This window comes from Pezoporus flaviventris, unplaced genomic scaffold, assembly GCF_033815535.1.
Source record: "Pezoporus flaviventris isolate CSIRO_AGI_PZ_B2104156 unplaced genomic scaffold, CSIRO_AGI_Pfla_v1 ptg000021l, whole genome shotgun sequence".
In the NCBI taxonomy this organism is placed as follows: Eukaryota; Metazoa; Chordata; class Aves; order Psittaciformes; family Psittacidae; genus Pezoporus; species Pezoporus flaviventris.
Window position 1 is genome coordinate 10,494,017 of NW_026892569.1, and position 20,126 is coordinate 10,514,142.

Here is a 20,126-nt window from a genome sequence, read left to right on the forward strand (position 1 = left end):
AGGCATGAACAGCCATTAGCAGAAGGGTTAATGAGCTCGTTTCCCTGTCACTTTGTGCTGTCTCCTCATCCTCCTTTCATGCCATTGAGCAAGTAATGGGAGCAGGGCCCTGGGGTGTAGGACTGTGGCTGAGGCTGAGCAGTTCTCTGTGTGGTGTGTGGGAACAGGGACTGGCCAGAACCCTGCACCGCTGAGCTGGCCTGGGACGTCCCTGGTGCCTACACCGGTGAGGTGCAGGAGTATTTGGTGTCCTCTCCTGGCTGGTTTCCTCTTGGCTTTTGCTCCTGCATCAGAGCCTGCAGGGTTAGGTTAGGGTGGGTGAGACTTCCGTAGCTCTTGACAGGGGAGCTCAGTGGTCCTGGGCTGTGCCCACACCCCAGAGCCAGGGCTGTGATGCCTGTCCCAGGCTGGTACAGTTTCTGTACCCAAGGAGACACTCTCAGCATTGCCAGGACTTCCCTGGCTTGTCCTTGCCTCTCCATCCTTAGGACTGCACACCCCAGCCATGGCCAGTCGCTTCCTGTCCCATTCCCATCCTGTCCTGGGTCCAAACTTTCCCCTTCAGCCAAAGCTGGCAACGCATCCAGGCTGGTTGCTTGTGCTGCAGGGCTGGCAGTGCTGGCTTGCCTGGGGGAGCCTTGGGTGACACCCGGGTTGTCATGTCCCTCGCTAGCTCCACCTCCCCCAGACCTGGGGCAGGGATGGTGGGTACAAGGCCTGCACTGGGGCGGGGGGTGGTGGGTGCTCACTGTGTCCACAGCTCTCATGTCTCACCCGCAGGTGACAACTGTGAAGTGGACAGTCGCTCCGGGCGCTGCGCTCCCGGCGTGTGCCGCAACGGTGGCACCTGCACCAACGGCGCCGATGGCGGCTTCCGCTGCCAGTGCCCGGCGGGCGGCTTTGAGAGCCCCTTCTGCGAGGTGTCCGCACGCTCCTTCCCACCACGCTCCTTCGTCATGTTCCGGGGCCTGCGCCAGCGCTTCCACCTCACTCTCGCGCTCTCGTGAGTCCTCTCTTCCCTTGCCGGTCACCTCGCCTTGCTCTGGTGCCTTTGGTGCGCCCTGGGCCTGGCCAGGGCTTGGCTGGTGCTCCCCACACCCTGGTGTTAGGAGCTTTGCCTTGGCTTGGGGCTGCCCTTGCTCTTTCAGCCAGAGGGCTCTGAATCTGCACTGGCACGTCTCCCCTTGCCGTCCGCTCATGCCTTCCTTCAGTGTCTCGTCCCTTCCCTGCTGCCAGCTCTCTGCCTCCATGCCAGGCCCCCGTGCTCCCACAGCACCCATTGGGTGCTCCCAGCCCCTTCCCACCTCAGTTTGCACCCAGGGCCAGACCCGGGCCTCCCCCCATCCCCGAGCTGGGTGTGTGCACGGGGGACCAGGGATCCCTGCGTGCCCCTGGTGCACGCTCTGCCCTCCTGCTTCCTTCTTGCTCCAGGTTTAGCACCGTGGAGCCCAGCGGCCTCCTGCTCTACAACGGGCGCCTGAACGAGCGGCACGACTTCCTGGCGGTGGAGATCATCCAGGGGCAGGTCCAGCTCAAGTACTCCACAGGTGGGCTTGGGGTGACCCCAAATCCCTGCTATGGGGTTTGTGCTGTGGGAGCTGTGAGGAGGCCCTCGCAGAGCAGGGGAAGGAGGGTGCTACCCTGGGTGGAGCCTGTGTTAAGGCAAACGGGGCTGAGAGAGGTGTTGGTGAGTGTCAGTGGATGGCCCAGGGGATGGGTGTCTGTCCCAGGACTCTCCCTGGGCTTAGGAATGCAAGCACAGCAGTGAACTTGTCCTGGTTTGTGCTCCCAAAACCTTTTGGTGCCTTTGCTGCCCTTTTGCCCCGTTCTGTCACTGTGAGTTCCACCTCCTGCCTTGCTGTGAGCCAGTCCGGAGAGGAGGACCCTCTGGGGAGGGCAGTTGCTATCCGGTTGTTCCCATCTCTGCTCCTTTGTGCCCATACTGTGCCCCTCCTGCACCCATCCTGTCTGCCCCAAGGGGTGTAATGCTCAGCTGCCAGGAGCACTGGAGTCTTGTGTTAACAACAGAGGCTTCCTTCCCATCCTGGGCCCTGCTCTCCTCCCCTGTCCCCTGCACACAGCATTGGGTGGCCACTCTGCCACTGCTGCAGCTGGGCTGACTGGCAGGAGGGCAGATGCAGGGTGCCAGGACATGCTGGTAGGGAGCCTGGACACGGGAGCCAGCACGGACGCTGGCTGCTGGTCCCAGGGCTATGACTCCCCCACCCCACTCCTGCTGCAAGGCCACAACGAGCAGAGGCCGCTGTGCTGAGCTGTCTCCCTGAAGCCCTTCTCCATCCCTGCATGAGGCTGTGGGGACCACTGTGGGCTTGGTGCTGTGGGAGAGCTCAGCTCATATCATCTCTGTCTGCAGGGGAGTCCAGCACGGTGGTGAGCCCCTACCTGCCAGGAGGTGTGAGTGATGGGCAGTGGCACACGCTGCAGCTCCGCTACTACAACAAGGTGTGTGTGCCACGGCTGTCCCCACGCATGCATGGTGTGAGTGCACCCCCTGCAAGGTGTGAGTGAGCAGATCTGGCTCTCCTGTTCTCTGGCTCTGCCCTGGAAAGAAGGCAGAGGTGGTTTTGAGCCCTTGGGGATGGGTGCAGTGGAGCAGGCAGCCAAATGCAGTGGGCGATTGACCCTCAGGTCAGCCCTTGGGGCTGTCGGAATCACCCAGTGTCACCTGCCTGAGTGTGAATGCCCATGTCCATCTCTGGCACTGTGTGCTGGCTTGGGCTCCTTCTGCTTCATGCACACCTCCAGCAGATCAGTGAGGACCGGGCTGTGCTCAGGCCCCTTCCTTGCTGTGGTGGGGACCCTGGTGCCTGGGTCTGAGTGTGTTCCTGATGCCCTGCCTTGGGTTTCAGCCCAGGGTCAGCGCCCTGGGGGTGGTGCAGGGCCCCTCCAAGGACAAGGTGGCCATCGTGACAGTGGACGAGTGTGACACCTCCGTGGCCCTGCAGTTCGGCAGCGAGATTGGGAACTACTCCTGTGCTGCAGAGGGTGTGCAGACCAGCTCCAAGAAGTGAGTTCCTTGGGGGCAGCTGGGCACTGCTGCAGTGGGGACACTGTTGTTGTGGGGACACTGCTGCTGTGGTGCACCTGGGACCTCGGCTCTGTGTGCCTGTCCCTGAGGATGTCTGCTTCCCAGCCCTTGCACTGGGGAGCGCTGGCCAGCCTGAGGTCACTGTGGATCTTATAGCCCTGGGCTTCTGTCCTTGGTAGGTCCCTGGACCTCACGGGTCCCTTGCTCCTCGGAGGGGTCCCCAACCTGCCAGAAAACTTCCCCGTCACTCACCGGGACTTTGTGGGGTGCATGAGAGACCTGTATATCGACAGCAAACGCATTGACCTGGCCTCCTACATCGCCAACAACGGCACTGCTGCAGGTACCAGCACCTCTGCTCCTGCCAGCCCCTGTCCTGGGAACTGCCGTTCACTGCTGGGCTGTAACAGCATCACGGCAGCACAGCTGGAGCTGTGCAACTTCCCATTGGAGAATGGGGCCTCCAGATCCCCCTAATCCTCAGTCCCCACCCCAGCTAATGTCCTGAGAATGTCCCCTGATCCCACACGCAGAGCCTGCAGGTCTAGCCTGGCATAAGGAGCAGCAACAGCCTTGACCCTAATCCCTGAGCAGGCAGGGCCTGTGCAGAGAGGCTGAGCAGCCAGGCTTGCCCCTCTGGCAGCCTGGAAAGGGCTGATGGGCAGTGCTGCCTCTGCCTGTGGGCCAGGGAGAGGTGGTGAGCAGGTGGAGTTTGATGTGGGTGACCTTGATTCCTCCAGGCTGCCATGCCAAGCACACCTTCTGCGACTCCAGCCCCTGCAAGAACGGCGGCACCTGCTCTGTCAGCTGGGGAACCTTCTCCTGCCACTGCCCCGTGGGCTTCGGGGGCAAAGATTGTCGCTACCGTGAGTGCACAGGCAGGGGGTTGCGTGCAGGGCTGTGTGAGGGCTGCTGTGGAAGCAGAGTAAGGGGCTCCTGTGAGATGAACTGGCTCTGCTGTCCTGCATCTAGTGCTCATCCCTCCTCCTCACCTCCACTTTCCTTTCCAGCCATGCATCATGCCCACTACTTCCAGGGCAACAGTGTCCTGACCTGGGACTTCAAGACGGATGTGAAGATCTCGGTGCCTTGGTACCTGGGGCTGGCATTTCGGACACGCCAGCCGGATGGGGTCCTTCTACAGGCCCACGCTGGCCAGTACACCACGCTGCTCTGCCAGGTACGGCCTCAGCCACAGCACTGTGCCCCAGCCCAGGAGAGCAGGACCCTGCCCACCCTGCTGACCCCAGCCCCAGCAGAGGGTGGTTATGGAGGGGTGCTCAGCAGGGCTGGGTTTCCCTCCCCGAGTTCAGAGGGAGGGTAGGCTGGATGCAGCCAGAGTTGGCAATGCCTTGGCTCACAGCTGTGGTTCCCTCTCTGCAGCTGTCTGGGGGGCTGCTCTCCTTCATGGTGAGCAGGGGCTCCGGGCGCAGCACCAGCCTCCTCCTGGACCAGCAGCAGCTCAGTGATGGGCGATGGCACGACCTGCAGCTGGAGCTGCGCGACGTCCGCAGTGGGCGAGACCTGCGCTACGTCATCACCCTCACCCTCGACTTTGGGCTCTACCAGGTAGGTGCTGACTGAGACCCCTGCACCAGGACAGGAACTGTGAGGGATGCTTGGCATAAACAGGCCCCAGTGCCCTCGGAGAGGGCTGGGGGAGAGCTTAATAGCACTTGTCCCATGTTAATGCCTTCCTTCTGCAGGACACGGTGGTTGTTGGAAATGAGCTGCATGGCCTGAAGGTGAAACACCTGCACGTCGGGGGAGTCCTGGGCTCTGGCGAGGTGCAGAATGGGCTGAGGGGCTGCATACAGGTGAGTCCGTGCTCTGAGCCTTCCCTTTCCATTGGCTCTGTTACATGGAGGGGTGGAAACATGGGTCCGTCCTGCTGGTGACACTCCCTCTGAGCCTTCAAAGCTCTGAGGTGCCATGAGGCAGCCATAAAACTACACAGCAGGGTGATGGGGGATGGCTGCCTCTGTGGGTCTGTGGAGGGCAGGAGAAGTGTAACCTGCTGTGTGTGTCCTACCTCCCCTGTGACTTTGTCACCTGCATTGCAGGGTGTGCGACTGGGTGACAGTGTCACTGGGACAGTGCTGCCCAAGCCCAGCCATGCCCTGCGGGTGGAGGCTGGCTGCAGCGTGCCGAGCCCCTGCGACTCCAGCCCCTGCCCAGCCAACAGCATCTGCAAGGACGAGTGGCAGAGCTACTCCTGCGTCTGCCAGCCAGGTAGGGCGGGCAGCACCCTGCCACCCCTTCGCTCTGCATGCCTGTCTGTGTGCTCCTTCCTCCCCATGGCTCCCTCCTGGCCTGTCACTGCTCTCCTGTCCCTCACCTGAGCAAGACACATCCCTGTCAGACACTCATCAACTCTTCTGGAGGGCAGAGTCCCTCCTGAGTCCCTCAATCCACTCCTTGGTACCCTGGCCCCTCAGGGGGAAGGTGCCTGTTTACACGGTGCTCTCTGGCCCCCCATCAGGGTACTACGGGGGGGACTGTGTGGATGTGTGTCACCTCAACCCCTGCAAGAACAAGTCCGTGTGTCGCCGCAAGCCAGGCTCACCCCTGGGCTACGTGTGCGAGTGCGGAGAGAACTTCTTTGGGCAGTACTGTGAGCACAGGTGAGATGCAGGGCACGGGGCAGGGCCATGGCTCTGTGACCAGGGACTTCTCGGTGCCACCTGGCTCCTTGGAGCACCTGGGCTGGTGGGGAGGAGGCCGGGGGGTTGGTTGCTGTAACAGTGGGACTGTTTCTCTCCCCAGGATGGACCAGCAGTGTCCGAAGGGCTGGTGGGGGAACCCCACGTGTGGGCCCTGTAACTGCGATGTGAACAAGGGCTTTGACCCCGACTGCAATAAAACCAATGGGCAGTGCCACTGCAAGGTGAGGGGCACTGGGGATGTGGGGACATGGCCCATGGCTTTCCTGTAGCCCTGCTTGTCCTTGATGTTGTTCCTTGTGCCATCCAAAGGCCTGGCAGCTACCCAGGCCTTGCTTTGTGTGCCCACTTCTGAGCTGGGTCCCTGCTCAGCTCCTCTGGGGCTCTCCTGCCCTGGCTCAGTGACAGTGGGGGCAGCTCAGGAGAGCCTGGCCCTTCTCTGCCCTGGCTCCAGTGGCTCTCCAGGCGCTGGCCTTGCCTGCTGTCCCCATGGGTTGTCTGATGGCTGTCCCTGGCCCCCAGGATTTCCACTACCGGCCCAAAGGCAGTGATACCTGCCTGCCCTGCGACTGCTACCCCGTGGGCTCCACCTCACGCTCCTGCGACAGGGAGTCGGGCCGGTGCCAGTGCCGGCCCGGGGTCATCGGCCGCCAGTGCAATGGCTGCGACAGCCCCTTCGCTGAGGTGACACCCAGTGGGTGCGAGGGTGAGTGTGGGGACTGGGTGCGTGGGCTCGGTGAGAGTGAGCAACCTGGTGACAGCCCCTTGCCTATGTGTCCCCACAGTGCTCTATGACGGCTGTCCCAAAAGCCTCAAGGCGGGTGTGTGGTGGCCCCAGACCAAGTTTGGCTTCTCAGCTGCAGTGCTGTGTCCCAAAGGCTCCTTGGGTGAGTGTGGGATGCGATGGGGAGGGGGCAGCCTGGCCGTCCTGCTGGGGGCTGTAGCAGCCCCAGCAGTGTCTCTGTGCTGGCCCAGTCCCATTTAGCTGGGCTTGAGGGCTGGGAGGAGGAACTTGAAGAACAAGATACCACAGCCTGGGCAGAGCAGAGAGGGCTGGGAACAGGCTGTGGGGTCTGTCACCCACCCCAGGACTGTGCTGTTCCCTTGGCCTTGTTCCCCACCTTCTCCCTGCTGTTTTTTAGTTTTGGAGGGCTTGAGGCTGGGGTCAGGCATCTCAGTGCCTGCAGTGCCTTGCTGTGGCTCCACCAGCCCCAGCCTCGGTGTGTGTTGCCAGGGAAGCAGGGCACAGCGTGCGTTAGGTGAGTGTCTGGGTAGGAGTCAGTGTCCCAGGCTGGAGGAGGCCGTCCCGGGTGACAGCAAGGGCACAAGCAGGGGTCTGGGGCTGTAGGGCAGTGCAAGCCCCCGGGGACAATACAAACGCTGTCCTTCTCCAGCCGCTCACCCCGGGAGGAGGCAGGTTCGGCTCCTAACTGTTGTCGCTTCTCTCCCCGGTTCTCTCGCCCTCCGTGCTCAGGCTTGAGGGGTGCAGGTAAGGTTGTTCCCATCTCCTTCCCCCTGTGCTGTAAGGGCTGTGCCGTGTGGCTTTCCCCCCCTGCTTCCTGCCTGGCACCCTGCTCACCCCTGCACTTTCCCCACCGCTTCTGGAGCTGCCGAGTGTCTTCCCAATGCTTTGCCTGGCCTCGCTGCTCCTCCACGCTGTTCCCTGCTCTCAGCACACTAACCGGCACAAACCTGGCTGCAGCTGCATGCAGCCCCTGCCACCCCCTGCTCTGAGCCTGCAGCGCTCTGCTCCCGCTGTGATGAGTCCTTCTCTGCTGGGCTGGTACCTGCTTGCTTAGGCTGGGAGGGAAGGAGCTGGCGATGAGCAGTGGGTGATGGGGCCAAGGAGGAATGGCCATGGGGTGAAGGAAAGGGGTTGCTTTTCGAGCAGGGGCAGGAACTGATGGACATGCACAACACAAGGTCCAGTGCCCTCTGCCCACTGGCAAGGGGGATAGAGGGACCTGGAGGCTGGATCCTGCCCAGGTCTGAAGCTGAGTTGATCTCTGTTCCCTGCTGATGCCTGTCCTTGCTGGGGGAAGGCCAGCAGTGGGGAGGTGTCCTCCCTGTTCCCTGCTGCAATGGTCCCTGGGCTTCTGCAGCTGGGGAAGCATGGTTGGAGAGGACAGGTAGGAGCTGGAGGTGGTGGCGGGGGTCACGCTGGTCACTGGGGCTTTTCTGAGCAGCAACAAGAGTGTGCTGCAGGCTCCCCCTCACCATCCTGGCCATGCTGCTGTCCTCCCCCAGGCGTGGTCCTGGGTGGGCTCCTGTGCCCTGGTGCCATCTCCAGGAGGTTCTGGTCCAAGTCCTGCCAGGTACACTGGGGTTCCTCATGCTCCGAGTGTGCAGGGTGATGCTCCCAGCCCAGGACACTGCTCTGTGTGCTGGCTTTAGCAGTGCTTTGGTGGTGGTCAGTAGCTGACCCTGTTTGTTGCTGGTGTTTCCATTGCTGTGTGGCAGCCCTTGGGCCCCAGCCAGAGCTCATCTGTGGGGTGGGTTTGCCAGCTCCACAGCAAGCCTCTTGTCCTCCTCTGGTGATGTTGCCCTGTAGAGAAGCAGGCCCTCAGCAGACATTGCAGGCTGTCAGCAGGGGACGCCTGGAGCTGCATGGGCTTCACAAGTTCAGAGTCGGATGTGCCCTGGGTACACAGACACATCCCCAGAGGGACCAGGAGCTTCTCCAGCCTGAGCCCTGCCAAGGCACTTATTCCTCTGCAACTGTGTGTGATGCAGCCCAAAGGCCCGCAGAGGAACCCAGCTCCTGCAGCGAGCAGCTTGCCGAGGTGGTGCATACCAAGGGTGAATGGACTGTACTGGTGCAAAGCAGGACGATAGCCCTGAGGTGTTACAGGCCCTCCCCATCACTTGCTGGTGCTGCTCTTTGGGATTAGCTGGTGCAGAGGGTCTCTGTGGTGGGGGATGCAAAGGGGAGGCATCTGTCCTGTGCTGAACTTCCAACATGCCCTTTCTTCTGGCTCTAGGTGCAGCCGTCAGACACTGTGATGAGGAGAAGGGCTGGCTGGAGCCAGATCTCTTCAACTGCACGTCACCTGCCTTCAAGGAGCTCTCTATGCTGGTAATCCTCTCTCTGATCTGCAGCCCTGGCAGAGCAGGAGCTCTCTGAGCAAGGTTTCAAAGAGCTCAGCTTTTCTTGGGCACCTGGAGTTGGAGAGGACCTTGCCACAGTGCTCAGCACCTTTCTCATCTGTCCCAAACCCATCATGTGGGAGCACTGAGCTCAGCTGAACTTCCCTTGGTTCCATCTAATCTAATCTGAGAGTCTCTGTCAGAAATGACCTGTGTCCTGTCCCTGTATTTGAGAGGAACACAACTGCTCCCTGAAGGCAGTTTAGCAGGGCTGGACTGTTTGGAGCTGGTGGGTGTCTGTTCCATGGGACATCTGTAGCCCCCAGACTCTGCCAGTGACAAATCCCTTTGAAATATCCAGGCCAGTTTATTGAACCCATGCACCAATTGTAACTGAAACCAGGAAGGCTGCAGGGAAGGAGCACTAGATGCTTGCCCTGTCCTTTCATCTCCTTGGCCCCAGTGCAACCCTGGTGTGTTGCTGGAGATGCTCCCTGTTCTGGTGACCACCACTGAGAGTATCTGTGGCTTCAGAAATAATCCCTGGGTCCAGCAGTGCCTGCAGCCTCCCAGTTTCCCAGTGAGAAACTTGCTTAATGGTTTAATCCCTTCCTTTCACCCCACTGGCAGCTGGAGGGTTTGGAGAGGAACAAGACTGAGCTCAACACAATTGAAGCCAAGAAGCTGGCCCACCGGCTCCGGGCTGTGACTGACCACATGGACCACTACTTTGGGAATGATGTGCACATCACCTTCCGCCTGCTGTCCCGCCTCATGGCCTTTGAGAGCCAGCAGCGTGGCTTCGGCCTCACAGCCACACAGGATGCCCACTTCAACGAGGTGAGGCCCTCCCCAGACCACAGTGGCTTCTGCTGCTGCTTCTCTTCAACAGCCACCCTGAGCCTGGGTCTCTGGGGGGGTTCAGGATGTGACACCACGTCAAGAGCACTGGGCTCTCCGGTGCCACACAGACCCTGTCCCACAGGAGTGACAGCCCTGGAGGTCACCTCTGTGGTTGGGACTGGAGCACAAGGTGCATGAAGAGTAGCAGAGAGCTGGGTTTGTTCAACCTGGGAAGGCACAGGGATGTCTTATAGCTGCCTGCACATCCCTCCTGGCAGTGGTGCAGGGAAGGTGTTTCTGTAGAGTGCTGGTTGATGAGTGTTGAGGGTGGGAGCCTGAAGGGGCAGCCAGGAGGGGCCCAAGGGCAGCAGTTCCCTCCCTCCCTGTCCCTGCAGAACCTGCTGCGTGCTGGCAGCGCGGTGCTGGCGCTGGAGAACCGGGAGCACTGGGCCATGCTGCCGCACAGCGAGCACGGCAGCGCCAGCCTCATGGAGCAGCTGCGGGACTACTCGGGCACGCTGGCCAGCAACATGAAGCTCACCTACCTCAACCCTGTTGGCGTTGTCACCCCCAACATCAGTGAGTAGGAGCTGGCTGCTGGTGGGGCCTGGCTGGGGCGGTGCAGAGCTGCTCCTCCATCACACCCGTCCCCTTCTCAGTGCACTTCATCTCTGCGAGGGCTCTCTTGAACACGGGAGGTATTTGTGAGAGACATCCTGCTCCCATCCCTGCCTGCAGTAGCTGACACACCACCAAGAGCCAGCAGGCCCAGGAGTGTGCTGCCCACTCCCAGTTCCCTCCCAGTCTCAAGTGAAAAAGCTCAGTGGCAGAAGGAGTCTGCCCTATAGCAGAGCAAGGACAGCAAGGACCTGGGCTGGGAAGGAGGCCTGTGGGTACTGGGATTTCATGTCATGTGCAAACATGGGATGTATCCACAACCCAGCCTATGGCTCATACGGTCCCTTTGACGATAACTTCAAACATGGGGTGCTCTGGAGCACAGTTGTCTCCAGGTGGCCATTCTGGAGCTGCCTTCCCTCCCCTGCTGCAGTGCTGAGCATTGACCGCATGGAGAACCGCTCCCACGTGCGCCGGCGCTACCCTCGCTACCACAGCAACCTTTTCCGGGGCCAGCCCGCCTGGGACCCCCACACGCACGTCGTGCTGCCGTTGTCGGTGCTCAGCCCCCCGAAAGCCGAAGGTGAGCGTGTGAGCATCACTGGAGGAGCAGTGCGGGGGGGGCACGGCTGGTGGGGAAGGTGTAGAGTCATGGGATGGTTTGGGTTGGAAAAGTCATAGAATCATGGAATGGTTTGCATTGGAAGGGACCTTTAAAGGTCATTTAGTCTGCATGTACCCTGCTGAGACCTGCCACCTCTGAGGGCTCAGAGCCTCTGATCTCACCCATTCCAAAGGCTCCTGCCAGCCTCAGAGCAGCCTCTATGTGTGTGTGTGTGTGTGTGTGTTCTCACCACTCGGCCGTGTCCTCAGCTGCCCCCACAGCAGTGCCCACGGCGGCTGGGGGTGAAGGGAACTACACGGTGGAGAGCTCCTCCCCAGGGCAGGTGCTGCCGGAGCCCGAGCCTGCTCTCACCGTCATCATCCTCATCATGTACCGCACGCTGGGGGGGCTGCTGCCTGCACGCTACCAGGTGGATCGCCGCAGCGTCAGGTACATCCTCCCTTGCCCTCAGTGAGCACCAGTGGCAGAGGGGCTGCTGGGCTCTGCCCTGCTCCCCTGGCAGTGGCTGGGGTTTGGTTCCAGGCACTTGGCCCAGTGGTGCTCTGCCTGTTCTCTCCTTGGTGTTGCTCAGCCCTGTGTTTCCTGACCCCTTGGTGTGGCCTGGGCAGAACTGGTGCATCCGGGGTGCCCAGGAGTCCCTGAAAGTGACATCTCCAGGCACACTGATGGCAGAGCTCCATTGCTGCTTGCAGGCTTCCCAAGAATCCTGTGATGAACTCTCCCATCGTGAGTGTGTCTGTGTTCAGCAATCACACCTTCCTGCGGGGGCCCCTGGACACCCCTCTCGTGCTGGAGTTTCACCTGCTGGAGACGGCCAACAGGAGCAAACCTCTCTGTGTCCAGTGGAACCACTCCAACCCGTGAGTTGGGCACGGCGAGGCCACTCTTTGAGCTGCTTTTCCCAGGCACCTGCCTCCGCAGTCCCTGAGTTGCCCTGGCCATGACAGGCTGTGCCTGGGCAGCACTGGGACGTGGGGTTTCTGCCCTCTGCCAGGGGTTTCATTCCTGCTGGGAGGGCACAGTAGGATCACTGCAGAGCTCTGGCTCCAGTACTTGAGCTGTAGGAGCACAGTTGTATCTGCTGGTGGAAAATCTTTGCTATTCACCCCTCTTCTCTGCAGTTCATTCCCCTCGCACCCTGCTCATCTGTGTTCTCTCCTCTCTGCTCTTTGGTGGCTGCAGGACCAACCCCTCTGGCTTCTGGACAGCCAGGGACTGCGAGCTCGTGTACCGAAACACCACACACGTGCACTGCCAGTGCTCCCAGTTTGGCACCTTTGGGGTTCTGATGGACAGCTCACACAGAGAGGTAACTCTGGCCTGAAGGGCTTGGAGGGGGCTGTTAGCCACTGAGGCCCACAATAAGCAGGCACAGGCAGAAAATTCCCTGTGGGACACAAGTAGAGTTTGGGAGCTCAGCAGTCTTCCCATGCCTCCCCCTAACACTGCTGTTTGCCTTTGGTTCTCTGCTGCTGCAGCAACTGGAAGGTGACCTGGAGACATTGGCAATTGTCACCTATTCCTTGGTGTCTCTCTCTTTGGTGGCTCTGTTGCTGACCTTCTCCTTCCTGGCCTGCCTCAAAGGCCTCAAGTCCAACACACGTGGCATCCACTCCAACATATCAGTCACCCTCTTCTTCTCTGAGCTGCTCTTTCTCCTGGGCATCAACCGCACTGAGAACCAGGTCTGTGGCTTGAACAAGCACATGGGGTGGGGACGAGGCGTGGTTGGTGCAGTTACCATGGGCACCGTGGGACCATCTCTGAATGGCTTTTGTCTCCCCAGTTTCTTTGCACTGTGATTGCCATCCTCCTCCACTGCTTCTTCCTCTCCACCTTCGCCTGGCTCTTCGTCCAGGGCCTCCACATCTACCGCATGCAGACGGAAGCTCGCAACGTCAACTTCGGGGCCATGCGCTTCTACTACGCCATCGGCTGGGGGGTGCCTGCCATCATCACCGGTACGAGCTGCTCGTCCTGCAGCCATCAGTGCTGAGCAGCCTCCTGACCCCCTGGTGCTGCCCCACTCACTTACCCTATGGGGGGAGCTGAGGGTGGGCTTGCCACAGCCAGCAGTGCTGTGGTGCTCAGCTGGAGACCACGTATCAAGGGCCAGTGGGGACAAGTAATTCCTCAGCACATCTCCCCATGGCTTCTTCGGTGGGCATGGGGCTCCTGCGGTTGCGGGGCTTGTGGTTACGGTCTCCTGGCTGCCCAAGCCTGTGTACTTGAGTGACCTGTTGCTGGCAGTGAATGCCCATGGGCTGGGCAGAGAGAGCCCTTTGGGGCTTTCAGTGGTGGGATGAGACATAGCTTGGACAAGTCCAAGGCTGCTGTGGATCTGCACCTGACCTCTCCCATCCTCCCACAGGGCTGGCTGTTGGCCTGGATCCCGAGGGCTATGGGAACCCTGACTTCTGCTGGATTTCCATTCATGATAAGCTGGTCTGGAGCTTTGCAGGCCCCATTACTGTCGTCATTGTGGTAAAACCCTGTCCTGTTTCCCCCACAGCCCTCTCCTGCCTCCCTTCTGCACACCACGGGCACTCACCCCTTCTTTGGCTGCCCACTGCCTGCTCTGTTCTCTGTACAGTCCTTCCTCAGCCAGGGCCCTCGCTCTGTCCCTCCTCACTCCAGTCAAACCCAGGGGAGGCCATGGCTCAGGCGTGAAGGGGAAAGGAGGGGACACTCACATGGGCCTGGCAGAGCAGGGGTCTGCCCATGCTCTGTGCTGGGGATGTCAGGTCAGACCCAGCCCTTGGCACTGCTTCTAATCAGTGCCAACACTTTCAGATGAATGGGGTCATGTTCCTGCTTGTGGCCAAGATGTCCTGTTCCCCTGGCCAAAAGGAGACCAAGAAGAAGTCGGTTCTGTGAGTATCAGTGGCCCAGCTCCCAGCAGAGCTCCTGTGGCTCATGGTTTTTAGCAGTTTCAGTGACCATCCTCCTCCTTCCACCATCGCAGAGGGCCACTCTGTGCATCATTGTCAGCCTTGCAGCCGCCCTCCTCTCCCACACCTCCCAGCCACGTTAACCCTTCCTAAACTTTGTCCTTTCCTCTTGTTCCTAAGTCCCCATCTCCACACTGTCCCGCCAGCGTGTCCACTTCACTGGCTGCTCTCACAGCCACCCCTGTGTCTGCTTGAATTCAACACTGCCCTCACCAACTCTCAGCCCATGCTTACTCCTCTCCTACATGCTCCTTCTGAGACCTGTCCCTGCTCCTTCCTGGGCCAGCCCTGGAGCTTGGCTCCACTCTTTGTGCCTCCAAATGACCCATGTTGTTTGGGGCCCTGTGTTTGCCATGTGTGATCCAGAAGGGAAGGTCTGGCAGCTGGGGGGAGCTGAGCTGCTATGTAGGGATGTTCCCCTCTGGATCTCTGTCTGTGAGCTCTAAATGTAGATTAACAATACACACTAACCTCTTGGTGTGTGTCTCTGTGCCTGTCTGTCTGTCTCTCTCTCTCCAGCATGACGTTACGGAGCTCCTTTGTTCTGCTTCTAGTTATTAGCACTACCTGGCTCTTTGGCCTCTTGGCTGTCAACAACAGTGTCCTGGCTTTCCACTACCTCTACACTGTCCTCTGCAGCCTCCAGGTAACTGCCCAGGCTCTGCCAGGGGAGGGCTTGGCTTAGCCCAGGAGAGCACTGGCATCTATGGAGAGCAGGGTCCTCGTCCCTCCACTGTCACCCCTGCAGCAGTGGGTGACTCTGCCACTCCTCACAGCTGTGCCTGTGGTGAGCACGGCATGAGCAGGAGGTGGCTGCAAGGTGCATGGTTCAGAGGTGACATTTAAGGGGCAGCAAGAACCATCTTTGGAGGGAAGGCGCCTCCACACTCTCCAAGGGCAGAGCAAGAGAGCAGCATGAAGTGGAGGTGTTGAACACCCCACATACGACCCACAGCAGCATCCCACAGACCTCCTGCCACCGCCGTGGCTGATGCTGCTGCAGGGGACACTGAGAGGGGCTCCTTGGCTGCTGCTAGCCAGGGCTACCCAGCCTGTCCTCCTTCACCCCTGCCCACTGCAGAGGCACTGGGGAGAGATTTGGTGCATCCCAGGCCTGGTGCCCACCATGGCTGATGTGCTGGACCGCGGAGGAGGCAGGCCCCGTCCTGGTGCTGGCGCTGTGGGTTGGCTGGCAGCGAGGGGCTGCTTCATGGTGTCTCTCCCGCAGGGGCTGGCTGTTCTGGTCCTGTTCTGCGTGCTGAACGAGGAGGTGCGGGAGGCCTGGAAGCTGGCCTGCCTCAGCAAGAAGGGGCATAGCGAGGAGGCCACGAGGAGCACGCAGGTAGGTGACAGCAGGAGCAGCCCAGGGGCTGGGGACAGGCTGCCTGCCTGGGACTGGAGCTGACGGGAATGGTCCCGCTTCCTGGGATGCCGCCGCACCTCCCTCACAGGGCACGTGCCCTGTCTCCTCTCCCTGCCTCGCCAGGGCCCCAGTGCCTACAACAACACAGCGCTGTTCGAGGAGAGCGGGCTCATCCGCATCACCCTGGGGGCCTCCACCATCTCCTCGGTGAGCAGCGTGCGCTCGGCCCGCACCCACTCCAGCCAGCGCGCGTACCTCAGGTAGGGACCGCGGCACCGGCAGAGCCAGACTCTGGGTGCCAGGGGGAGCGCATGGGCAGAGCCAGGCTCCTGCCGCTGTGACCCTTTGGCATCCTGCTTTTCAGAGACAACGTGACGGCCCGGCAGGGCTCTGCTCTGGATCACAGCTTGTTGGCTCACGCCGGCCCCACGGACATTGATGTGGCCATGTTCCACCGCGATGCTGGGGGAGGTAAGGTTCAGCCCCATGCCTGCGTGGTGGCTGTGTGGTTACCTCTTTCACTCTGTGTTCAGTGGTGACTTCCAAATGCGCTCTGGGTAGGAGAGAGAGGCAGTTACCGTGCTGCTTTAGCAGTCTCCTCCCAGGCAGATGCAAAAGGCAGTCCCCAAGGAGCTAGAAATGGAGGAGGCAGGAGAGGACAGAGGCTGTTGTGAGTTTGCTGGGGACATTGAGCTTCCCAGCACAGCACAAGACATTTGACTCAGTAGGGTGAGGCCAGTGAATGGGTCGTGAGACAGGCGAGCAGAGGCTGAGGGAGGTGGGTTTGCTCAGCCTGAAGGAAGAGGAGGCAAAGGGGATCTTATGGCTATTTGGAGCTGTATTAGGAGGAGGTACAGCGAGCAGAGAGAGGCTGCTCTCAAGGAGGAGCAGCAGGCGCAGGGCACAGCCGGGGGGAGGTCAGTGGGGCTCAGGCAGGCTGGGTCCTCGTGAGTGTTTTGCCTGCCTGGCCCTGCCACCGGGAACCTCTCCCACTGTCATCCCAAATGTCCCCCCACCGTGCTGTCCCTACAGACCAGGACTCGGACTCGGACAGTGACCTGTCCCTGGACGAGGAGCGCAGCCTCTCCATCCCGTCCTCAGAGAGCGAGGAGAATGTGCGTCTGCGGGGCCGCTTCCAGCGAGGGGCAAAGCGCTCAGCACACAGTGAGCGGCTCCTCACTCACCCCGCCAACACTGCACCCAAAGGCAGGTCCCGGGGCTCCGGTGGGAAGGGCTGAGCTCAGGCCTTGGGGCCTGGCTGTGTCCTGTGGTGCCTTCGAGTGCTGCTCACACATTCTCTCCCTCTTCCCCTTCTGCTCTGTCCTTCGCCAGACGTGGATGGCAATGAGCTCATGTCGTACTGGCCAGCTCTGGGCGAGTGTGAGGTGCACCCCTGCTCCCTGCAGAAGTGGGGCTCTGAGCGGAAGCTGGGATTCGACATCAACAAGGATGCAGCCAACAATAATCAGCCAGACCTGGCCTTGACCAGTGGGGACGAAAACTCCCTCACCCAGACCCAACGGCAAAGGAAAGGTAACAGCCTGGAGCAAATGGGCAAGGGTGGCCTTGCCTGTATCAGGTTGATGTGGTCCTGAAGGCTCAGCATCAGATCCGTCTTGTCATGGAACAGGGTGCCCAGAGAAGCTGTGGCTGCCCCATCCCTGGCAGTGTTCAAGGCCAGGTTGGACACAGGCCCTTGAGCAAGCTGCTCTAGTGGAAGGTGTCCCTGCCTGTGGCAGGGGTTGGAAATGAATGAGCTTTAAGGCCCCTTCCAACACAACCTGTGCTGTGATTCTATGATATCCTTGGGGAGGTATTGCTTATCTCCCCCAGCTTTCGTGCTCTTCTCACTGCTGGGCAAAGTTTGACTTCTCTTTCTGTCTGGTGCAGGGATTTTGAAGAACCGGCTCCAGTACCCTCCTCCTCTGCAAGGGCTGCCCTCCGTCGGCAGGATGACCAACGAGCTGACTTGGTACAAGACCTCCACGCTGGGCCACAGGGCTGTCCCTGCCGCCTCCTATGGCAGGATCTACTCGGGGGCGGGCAGCCTGTCGCAGCCAGCCAGCCGGTACTCATCACGGGAGCAGCTTGACATGCTCATGAGGAGACAGATGTCCCGGGAGCAGCTGAGCAGGCACAACTCAGGAGAGTGCCTGGAAGCTGTGCCCAGCCGCCGTGGCTCCAGGGAGGAGCTGGACACCATCCCGAGCAGGCATGGTTCTTCTGAGCACCTGGAGAGCGTCCTGAGCAGACATGGGTCCAGGGAGACCTTGGATCTGCTCGCTGCTAGGCCCAGCCAGCGCGACCGCGGGAGCACGCTGCCCCGGAGGCAGGGCTCCAGAGACCACCTGGACACCTTCCCCTGCAGATTTGGGTCACGGGAGCAGCTAGACTGTGGGCCAGTCAGAGAGGTGTCTAGAGAGTGGCTAAACACATTGCCAAGCAGGCAGGTGTCCAGAGACCGAATAGACACGTTGCCAAGTCGAGATCCTTCTCGAGAACAATTGGATTTGCTTTCTAGAAGACAGCTTTCAAGGGACCAGCTAGCATCGGCTAGACAAACTTCAAGGGAGCAGCTGGACTTTCTGTCCAGAAGATGTAATTCCAGAGAGCCTCTGGACACAGTGCCTAGCAGGCATCCCTCGCAGGACAACCTGGGGAGTCTGGCTCGGAGGCAGCTCTCTAGGGAAAGCCTAGAGCCGCTGGCGAGGAGGCAGCCTTCTCGAGAGACCCTGGAGGCCATGCCCAGCCGACACCCTTCCACGGAACAGTTAGATATCCTTTCCTCCATCCTTGCTTCCTTTAACTCCTCCGTCCTGTCCTCGGTGCAATCTTCCAGCACGCCTTCGTGCCCGCAGACCACCGCCTCTGCCATGCAGACCTCGACGCCCTCCGCACTGTGCCCCTCGACACCTCACTCCACCACCTCCCACAGCATTTCCGAGCTGTCGCCAGACTCAGAGTAAGTCTGTCCCTTCCTTGGCCAGGCCTCGGGTGTCACCTGCCTGCCCGGCCTCTTCCCAGAGGGGCTGGCTTGGGGGGAGTGGGCGGTGGGAGGGGGAGCCCCTGTGGCCAGTCGTCTCCTGGCCCGGAGCAGTGAGCAGGCAGGAGAACCTTCAGGAGCAGCAGCTCTGGGTGCTCGCATTGCAGCACGAGCAGACACATCGGTGGAGCTGGGGCTGCTGGAGGGGACTGCTGAAGTAACAGTGAGGGGACGTGTGCGAGGGCCAGGCTGGAGAGGAGGAGGGAGCCCAAGACCTGCAGGAGCCCTGCCTGCCCCAGCCGTGTTTCTCCCCAGGAACCCTGTCCCATTCATTCCTTCCCCTCCAGTTCTGCTCCCTGCTGGCATCGCTCCCGTTCCCATCCCTCCTTGGAGCAAGCTGCTCCAGCGGAAGGTGTCCCTGCCCGTGGCAGGGGGTTGGAGCTGGATGAGCTTTAAGGTCCCTTTCAACCCAAACCAGTCTGGGATTCTGATTCCTTTCCTTGAGCTTAGGGACTTGGAGATGGTTATCGCTGCCCCAGTGCAGGTGTGGATTCTGCCCTGTCCCCGTTGGCATGGCTGGGAGGCAGCTGGAGCCCGGGGGCGATGCCATGGCCTAAACGCTGCTTTTCTTCCCTCCGAGAAGGATCACGAGGAACGAGGGGCATTCCTGAGGGCCGGAGCTGAGCATGGGAGAGATGGAAGCCGCAGGGCCCTTCGCCTGGCGCTGCCAGCTGAGGTTTGGTGTCCCACGGGCAGGGGCCAGAACTGGTGGTGGTCAGAGACCCCAGCCCAGCCCTGCCTGCCCCTGCCCGAGGGGGCCGGGAGCCCCCCACCCTTGCCTTCCTGGGGTGATGGGTACAGTGTGAAGGTGCTAGGTGAGGGTGGCATCTCCAGCCCACCCCGGACCTGGCTCTCTGTATGCGGGGTGGGGGGCAGGGACAGGGGCAGCCCCGGACGTGGGTTGGGGGAGGGTTTTCTACCTTTTTGTATCTTTGTAATCAGAGAGAAGAGAAATTTCTATGGTTATTTTTACGGATGGTCTGTTCCCAGGACCTGGAGTGTTTGTTTCACCAAGAGCCCTTTGCCCGCCTCCCTGGGGTACCAGGGACCGTGATCCCAGAGTACCGGGGGCGCCGTGCGGGGCAGCCCTCCCGCTCTGTGCAGCACTGCCTTGTCCCAGCCCTATGGCAGGGCAGCCGCCCTCCTGCCCTGCACCTCCACACGTGTCTTGGTGCCACCCTCCCTGCTGGGGTCCCTCAGCCCCACAGCCAGTCCTCCCCTGCCCTCCTCTGGGACCCCTCCAGGGCTGCGAGTGGGGCTGTGGGTCAGTGAGAGCACAAACGAGCACAGCAGCAGCAGATTCCATGTTAGGGACCTGTGTTCTCTGCTGTTCGATCCCATCCTGTACCAGGATGTCCCACCCCTCTGAGCATTGTCTTTGCTCAGCAGTGAGCACATGGGTTTACTCACTGTGTGCTGTGCTCTTCAACCTGTGTTGTAGAGCAAACCTCTCGGCTGTGGGTCCCGGTGAGGAGCTGGGTGGCCACAGCCCTGCTCAGCAGCGGGCTGGGCTGGTCCCAGAGCCGGCACTTGCCCTATGGGGGATTTATAGCCACAAGAACAGGAGCCCTGGGCTCTGGCATTGCCCACAGGAACTGTGTAGCGGGTTCCTTGCGGGCTCTGTGTATGTACCCACATCCCTGCGGCTGCAGAGGACCCCAGCTCAGAGCACCCGGGTTTTGGGAGGCAATGATGAGCAGCACTTGGCCCTCTCTGGGAACTCAGGCTGCGCTGACGGGCGGCTCCTCTGCTCCCGGCTGCCTGGTGCTGCCATGGGCTGACACCACTCCTTATGCCTACCCCAGCCCAGCACGGTGCCCTGCTCCCTGCTCCTCACTGCCTTACAGCCCCGCGCAGCCTCTGCTGCCGTGCCACCATCCTTGG

The 20,126-nt window shown here is 60.8% G+C and overlaps 1 protein-coding gene across 6 annotated transcripts in view; it reads left to right on the forward strand.

Annotated features, from left to right (window-relative positions):
* Positions 1–19,208, forward strand: part of CELSR3 (cadherin EGF LAG seven-pass G-type receptor 3) — a 29,244-nt gene extending 10,036 nt beyond the window's left edge. The window contains exons 3-35 of one of the 6 annotated variants that reach the window (XM_061456043.1): positions 781–1,003; positions 1,432–1,547; positions 2,375–2,463; positions 2,871–3,028; positions 3,229–3,392; positions 3,790–3,915; positions 4,060–4,229; positions 4,433–4,618; positions 4,756–4,866; positions 5,113–5,281; positions 5,532–5,673; positions 5,816–5,936; positions 6,235–6,418; positions 6,498–6,599; positions 8,694–8,788; positions 9,430–9,639; positions 10,038–10,221; positions 10,694–10,843; positions 11,146–11,314; positions 11,578–11,745; positions 12,068–12,194; positions 12,364–12,570; positions 12,672–12,846; positions 13,257–13,369; positions 13,679–13,758; positions 14,356–14,482; positions 15,065–15,178; positions 15,323–15,459; positions 15,564–15,670; positions 16,232–16,405; positions 16,532–16,732; positions 17,090–18,161; positions 18,826–19,208. In XM_061456043.1, the coding sequence (XP_061312027.1) occupies positions 781–1,003; positions 1,432–1,547; positions 2,375–2,463; positions 2,871–3,028; positions 3,229–3,392; positions 3,790–3,915; positions 4,060–4,229; positions 4,433–4,618; positions 4,756–4,866; positions 5,113–5,281; positions 5,532–5,673; positions 5,816–5,936; positions 6,235–6,418; positions 6,498–6,599; positions 8,694–8,788; positions 9,430–9,639; positions 10,038–10,221; positions 10,694–10,843; positions 11,146–11,314; positions 11,578–11,745; positions 12,068–12,194; positions 12,364–12,570; positions 12,672–12,846; positions 13,257–13,369; positions 13,679–13,758; positions 14,356–14,482; positions 15,065–15,178; positions 15,323–15,459; positions 15,564–15,670; positions 16,232–16,405; positions 16,532–16,732; positions 17,090–18,161; positions 18,826–18,853 (5,699 nt within the window). In that variant the 3' untranslated portion in view covers positions 18,854–19,208. Of the gene's footprint in view, positions 1–780; positions 1,004–1,431; positions 1,548–2,374; positions 2,464–2,870; positions 3,029–3,228; positions 3,393–3,789; positions 3,916–4,059; positions 4,230–4,432; positions 4,619–4,755; positions 4,867–5,112; positions 5,282–5,531; positions 5,674–5,815; positions 5,937–6,234; positions 6,419–6,497; positions 6,600–7,186; positions 7,202–8,693; positions 8,789–9,429; positions 9,640–10,037; positions 10,222–10,693; positions 10,844–11,133; positions 11,315–11,577; positions 11,746–12,067; positions 12,195–12,363; positions 12,571–12,671; positions 12,847–13,256; positions 13,759–14,355; positions 14,483–15,064; positions 15,179–15,322; positions 15,460–15,563; positions 15,671–16,231; positions 16,453–16,531; positions 16,733–17,089; positions 18,162–18,825 lie in introns of those variants that run through there. The other 5 variants (XM_061456040.1, XM_061456041.1, XM_061456042.1 and 2 more) reach the window with 5 other exon arrangements.
* Positions 19,209–20,126: the final 918 nt, after the last annotated feature.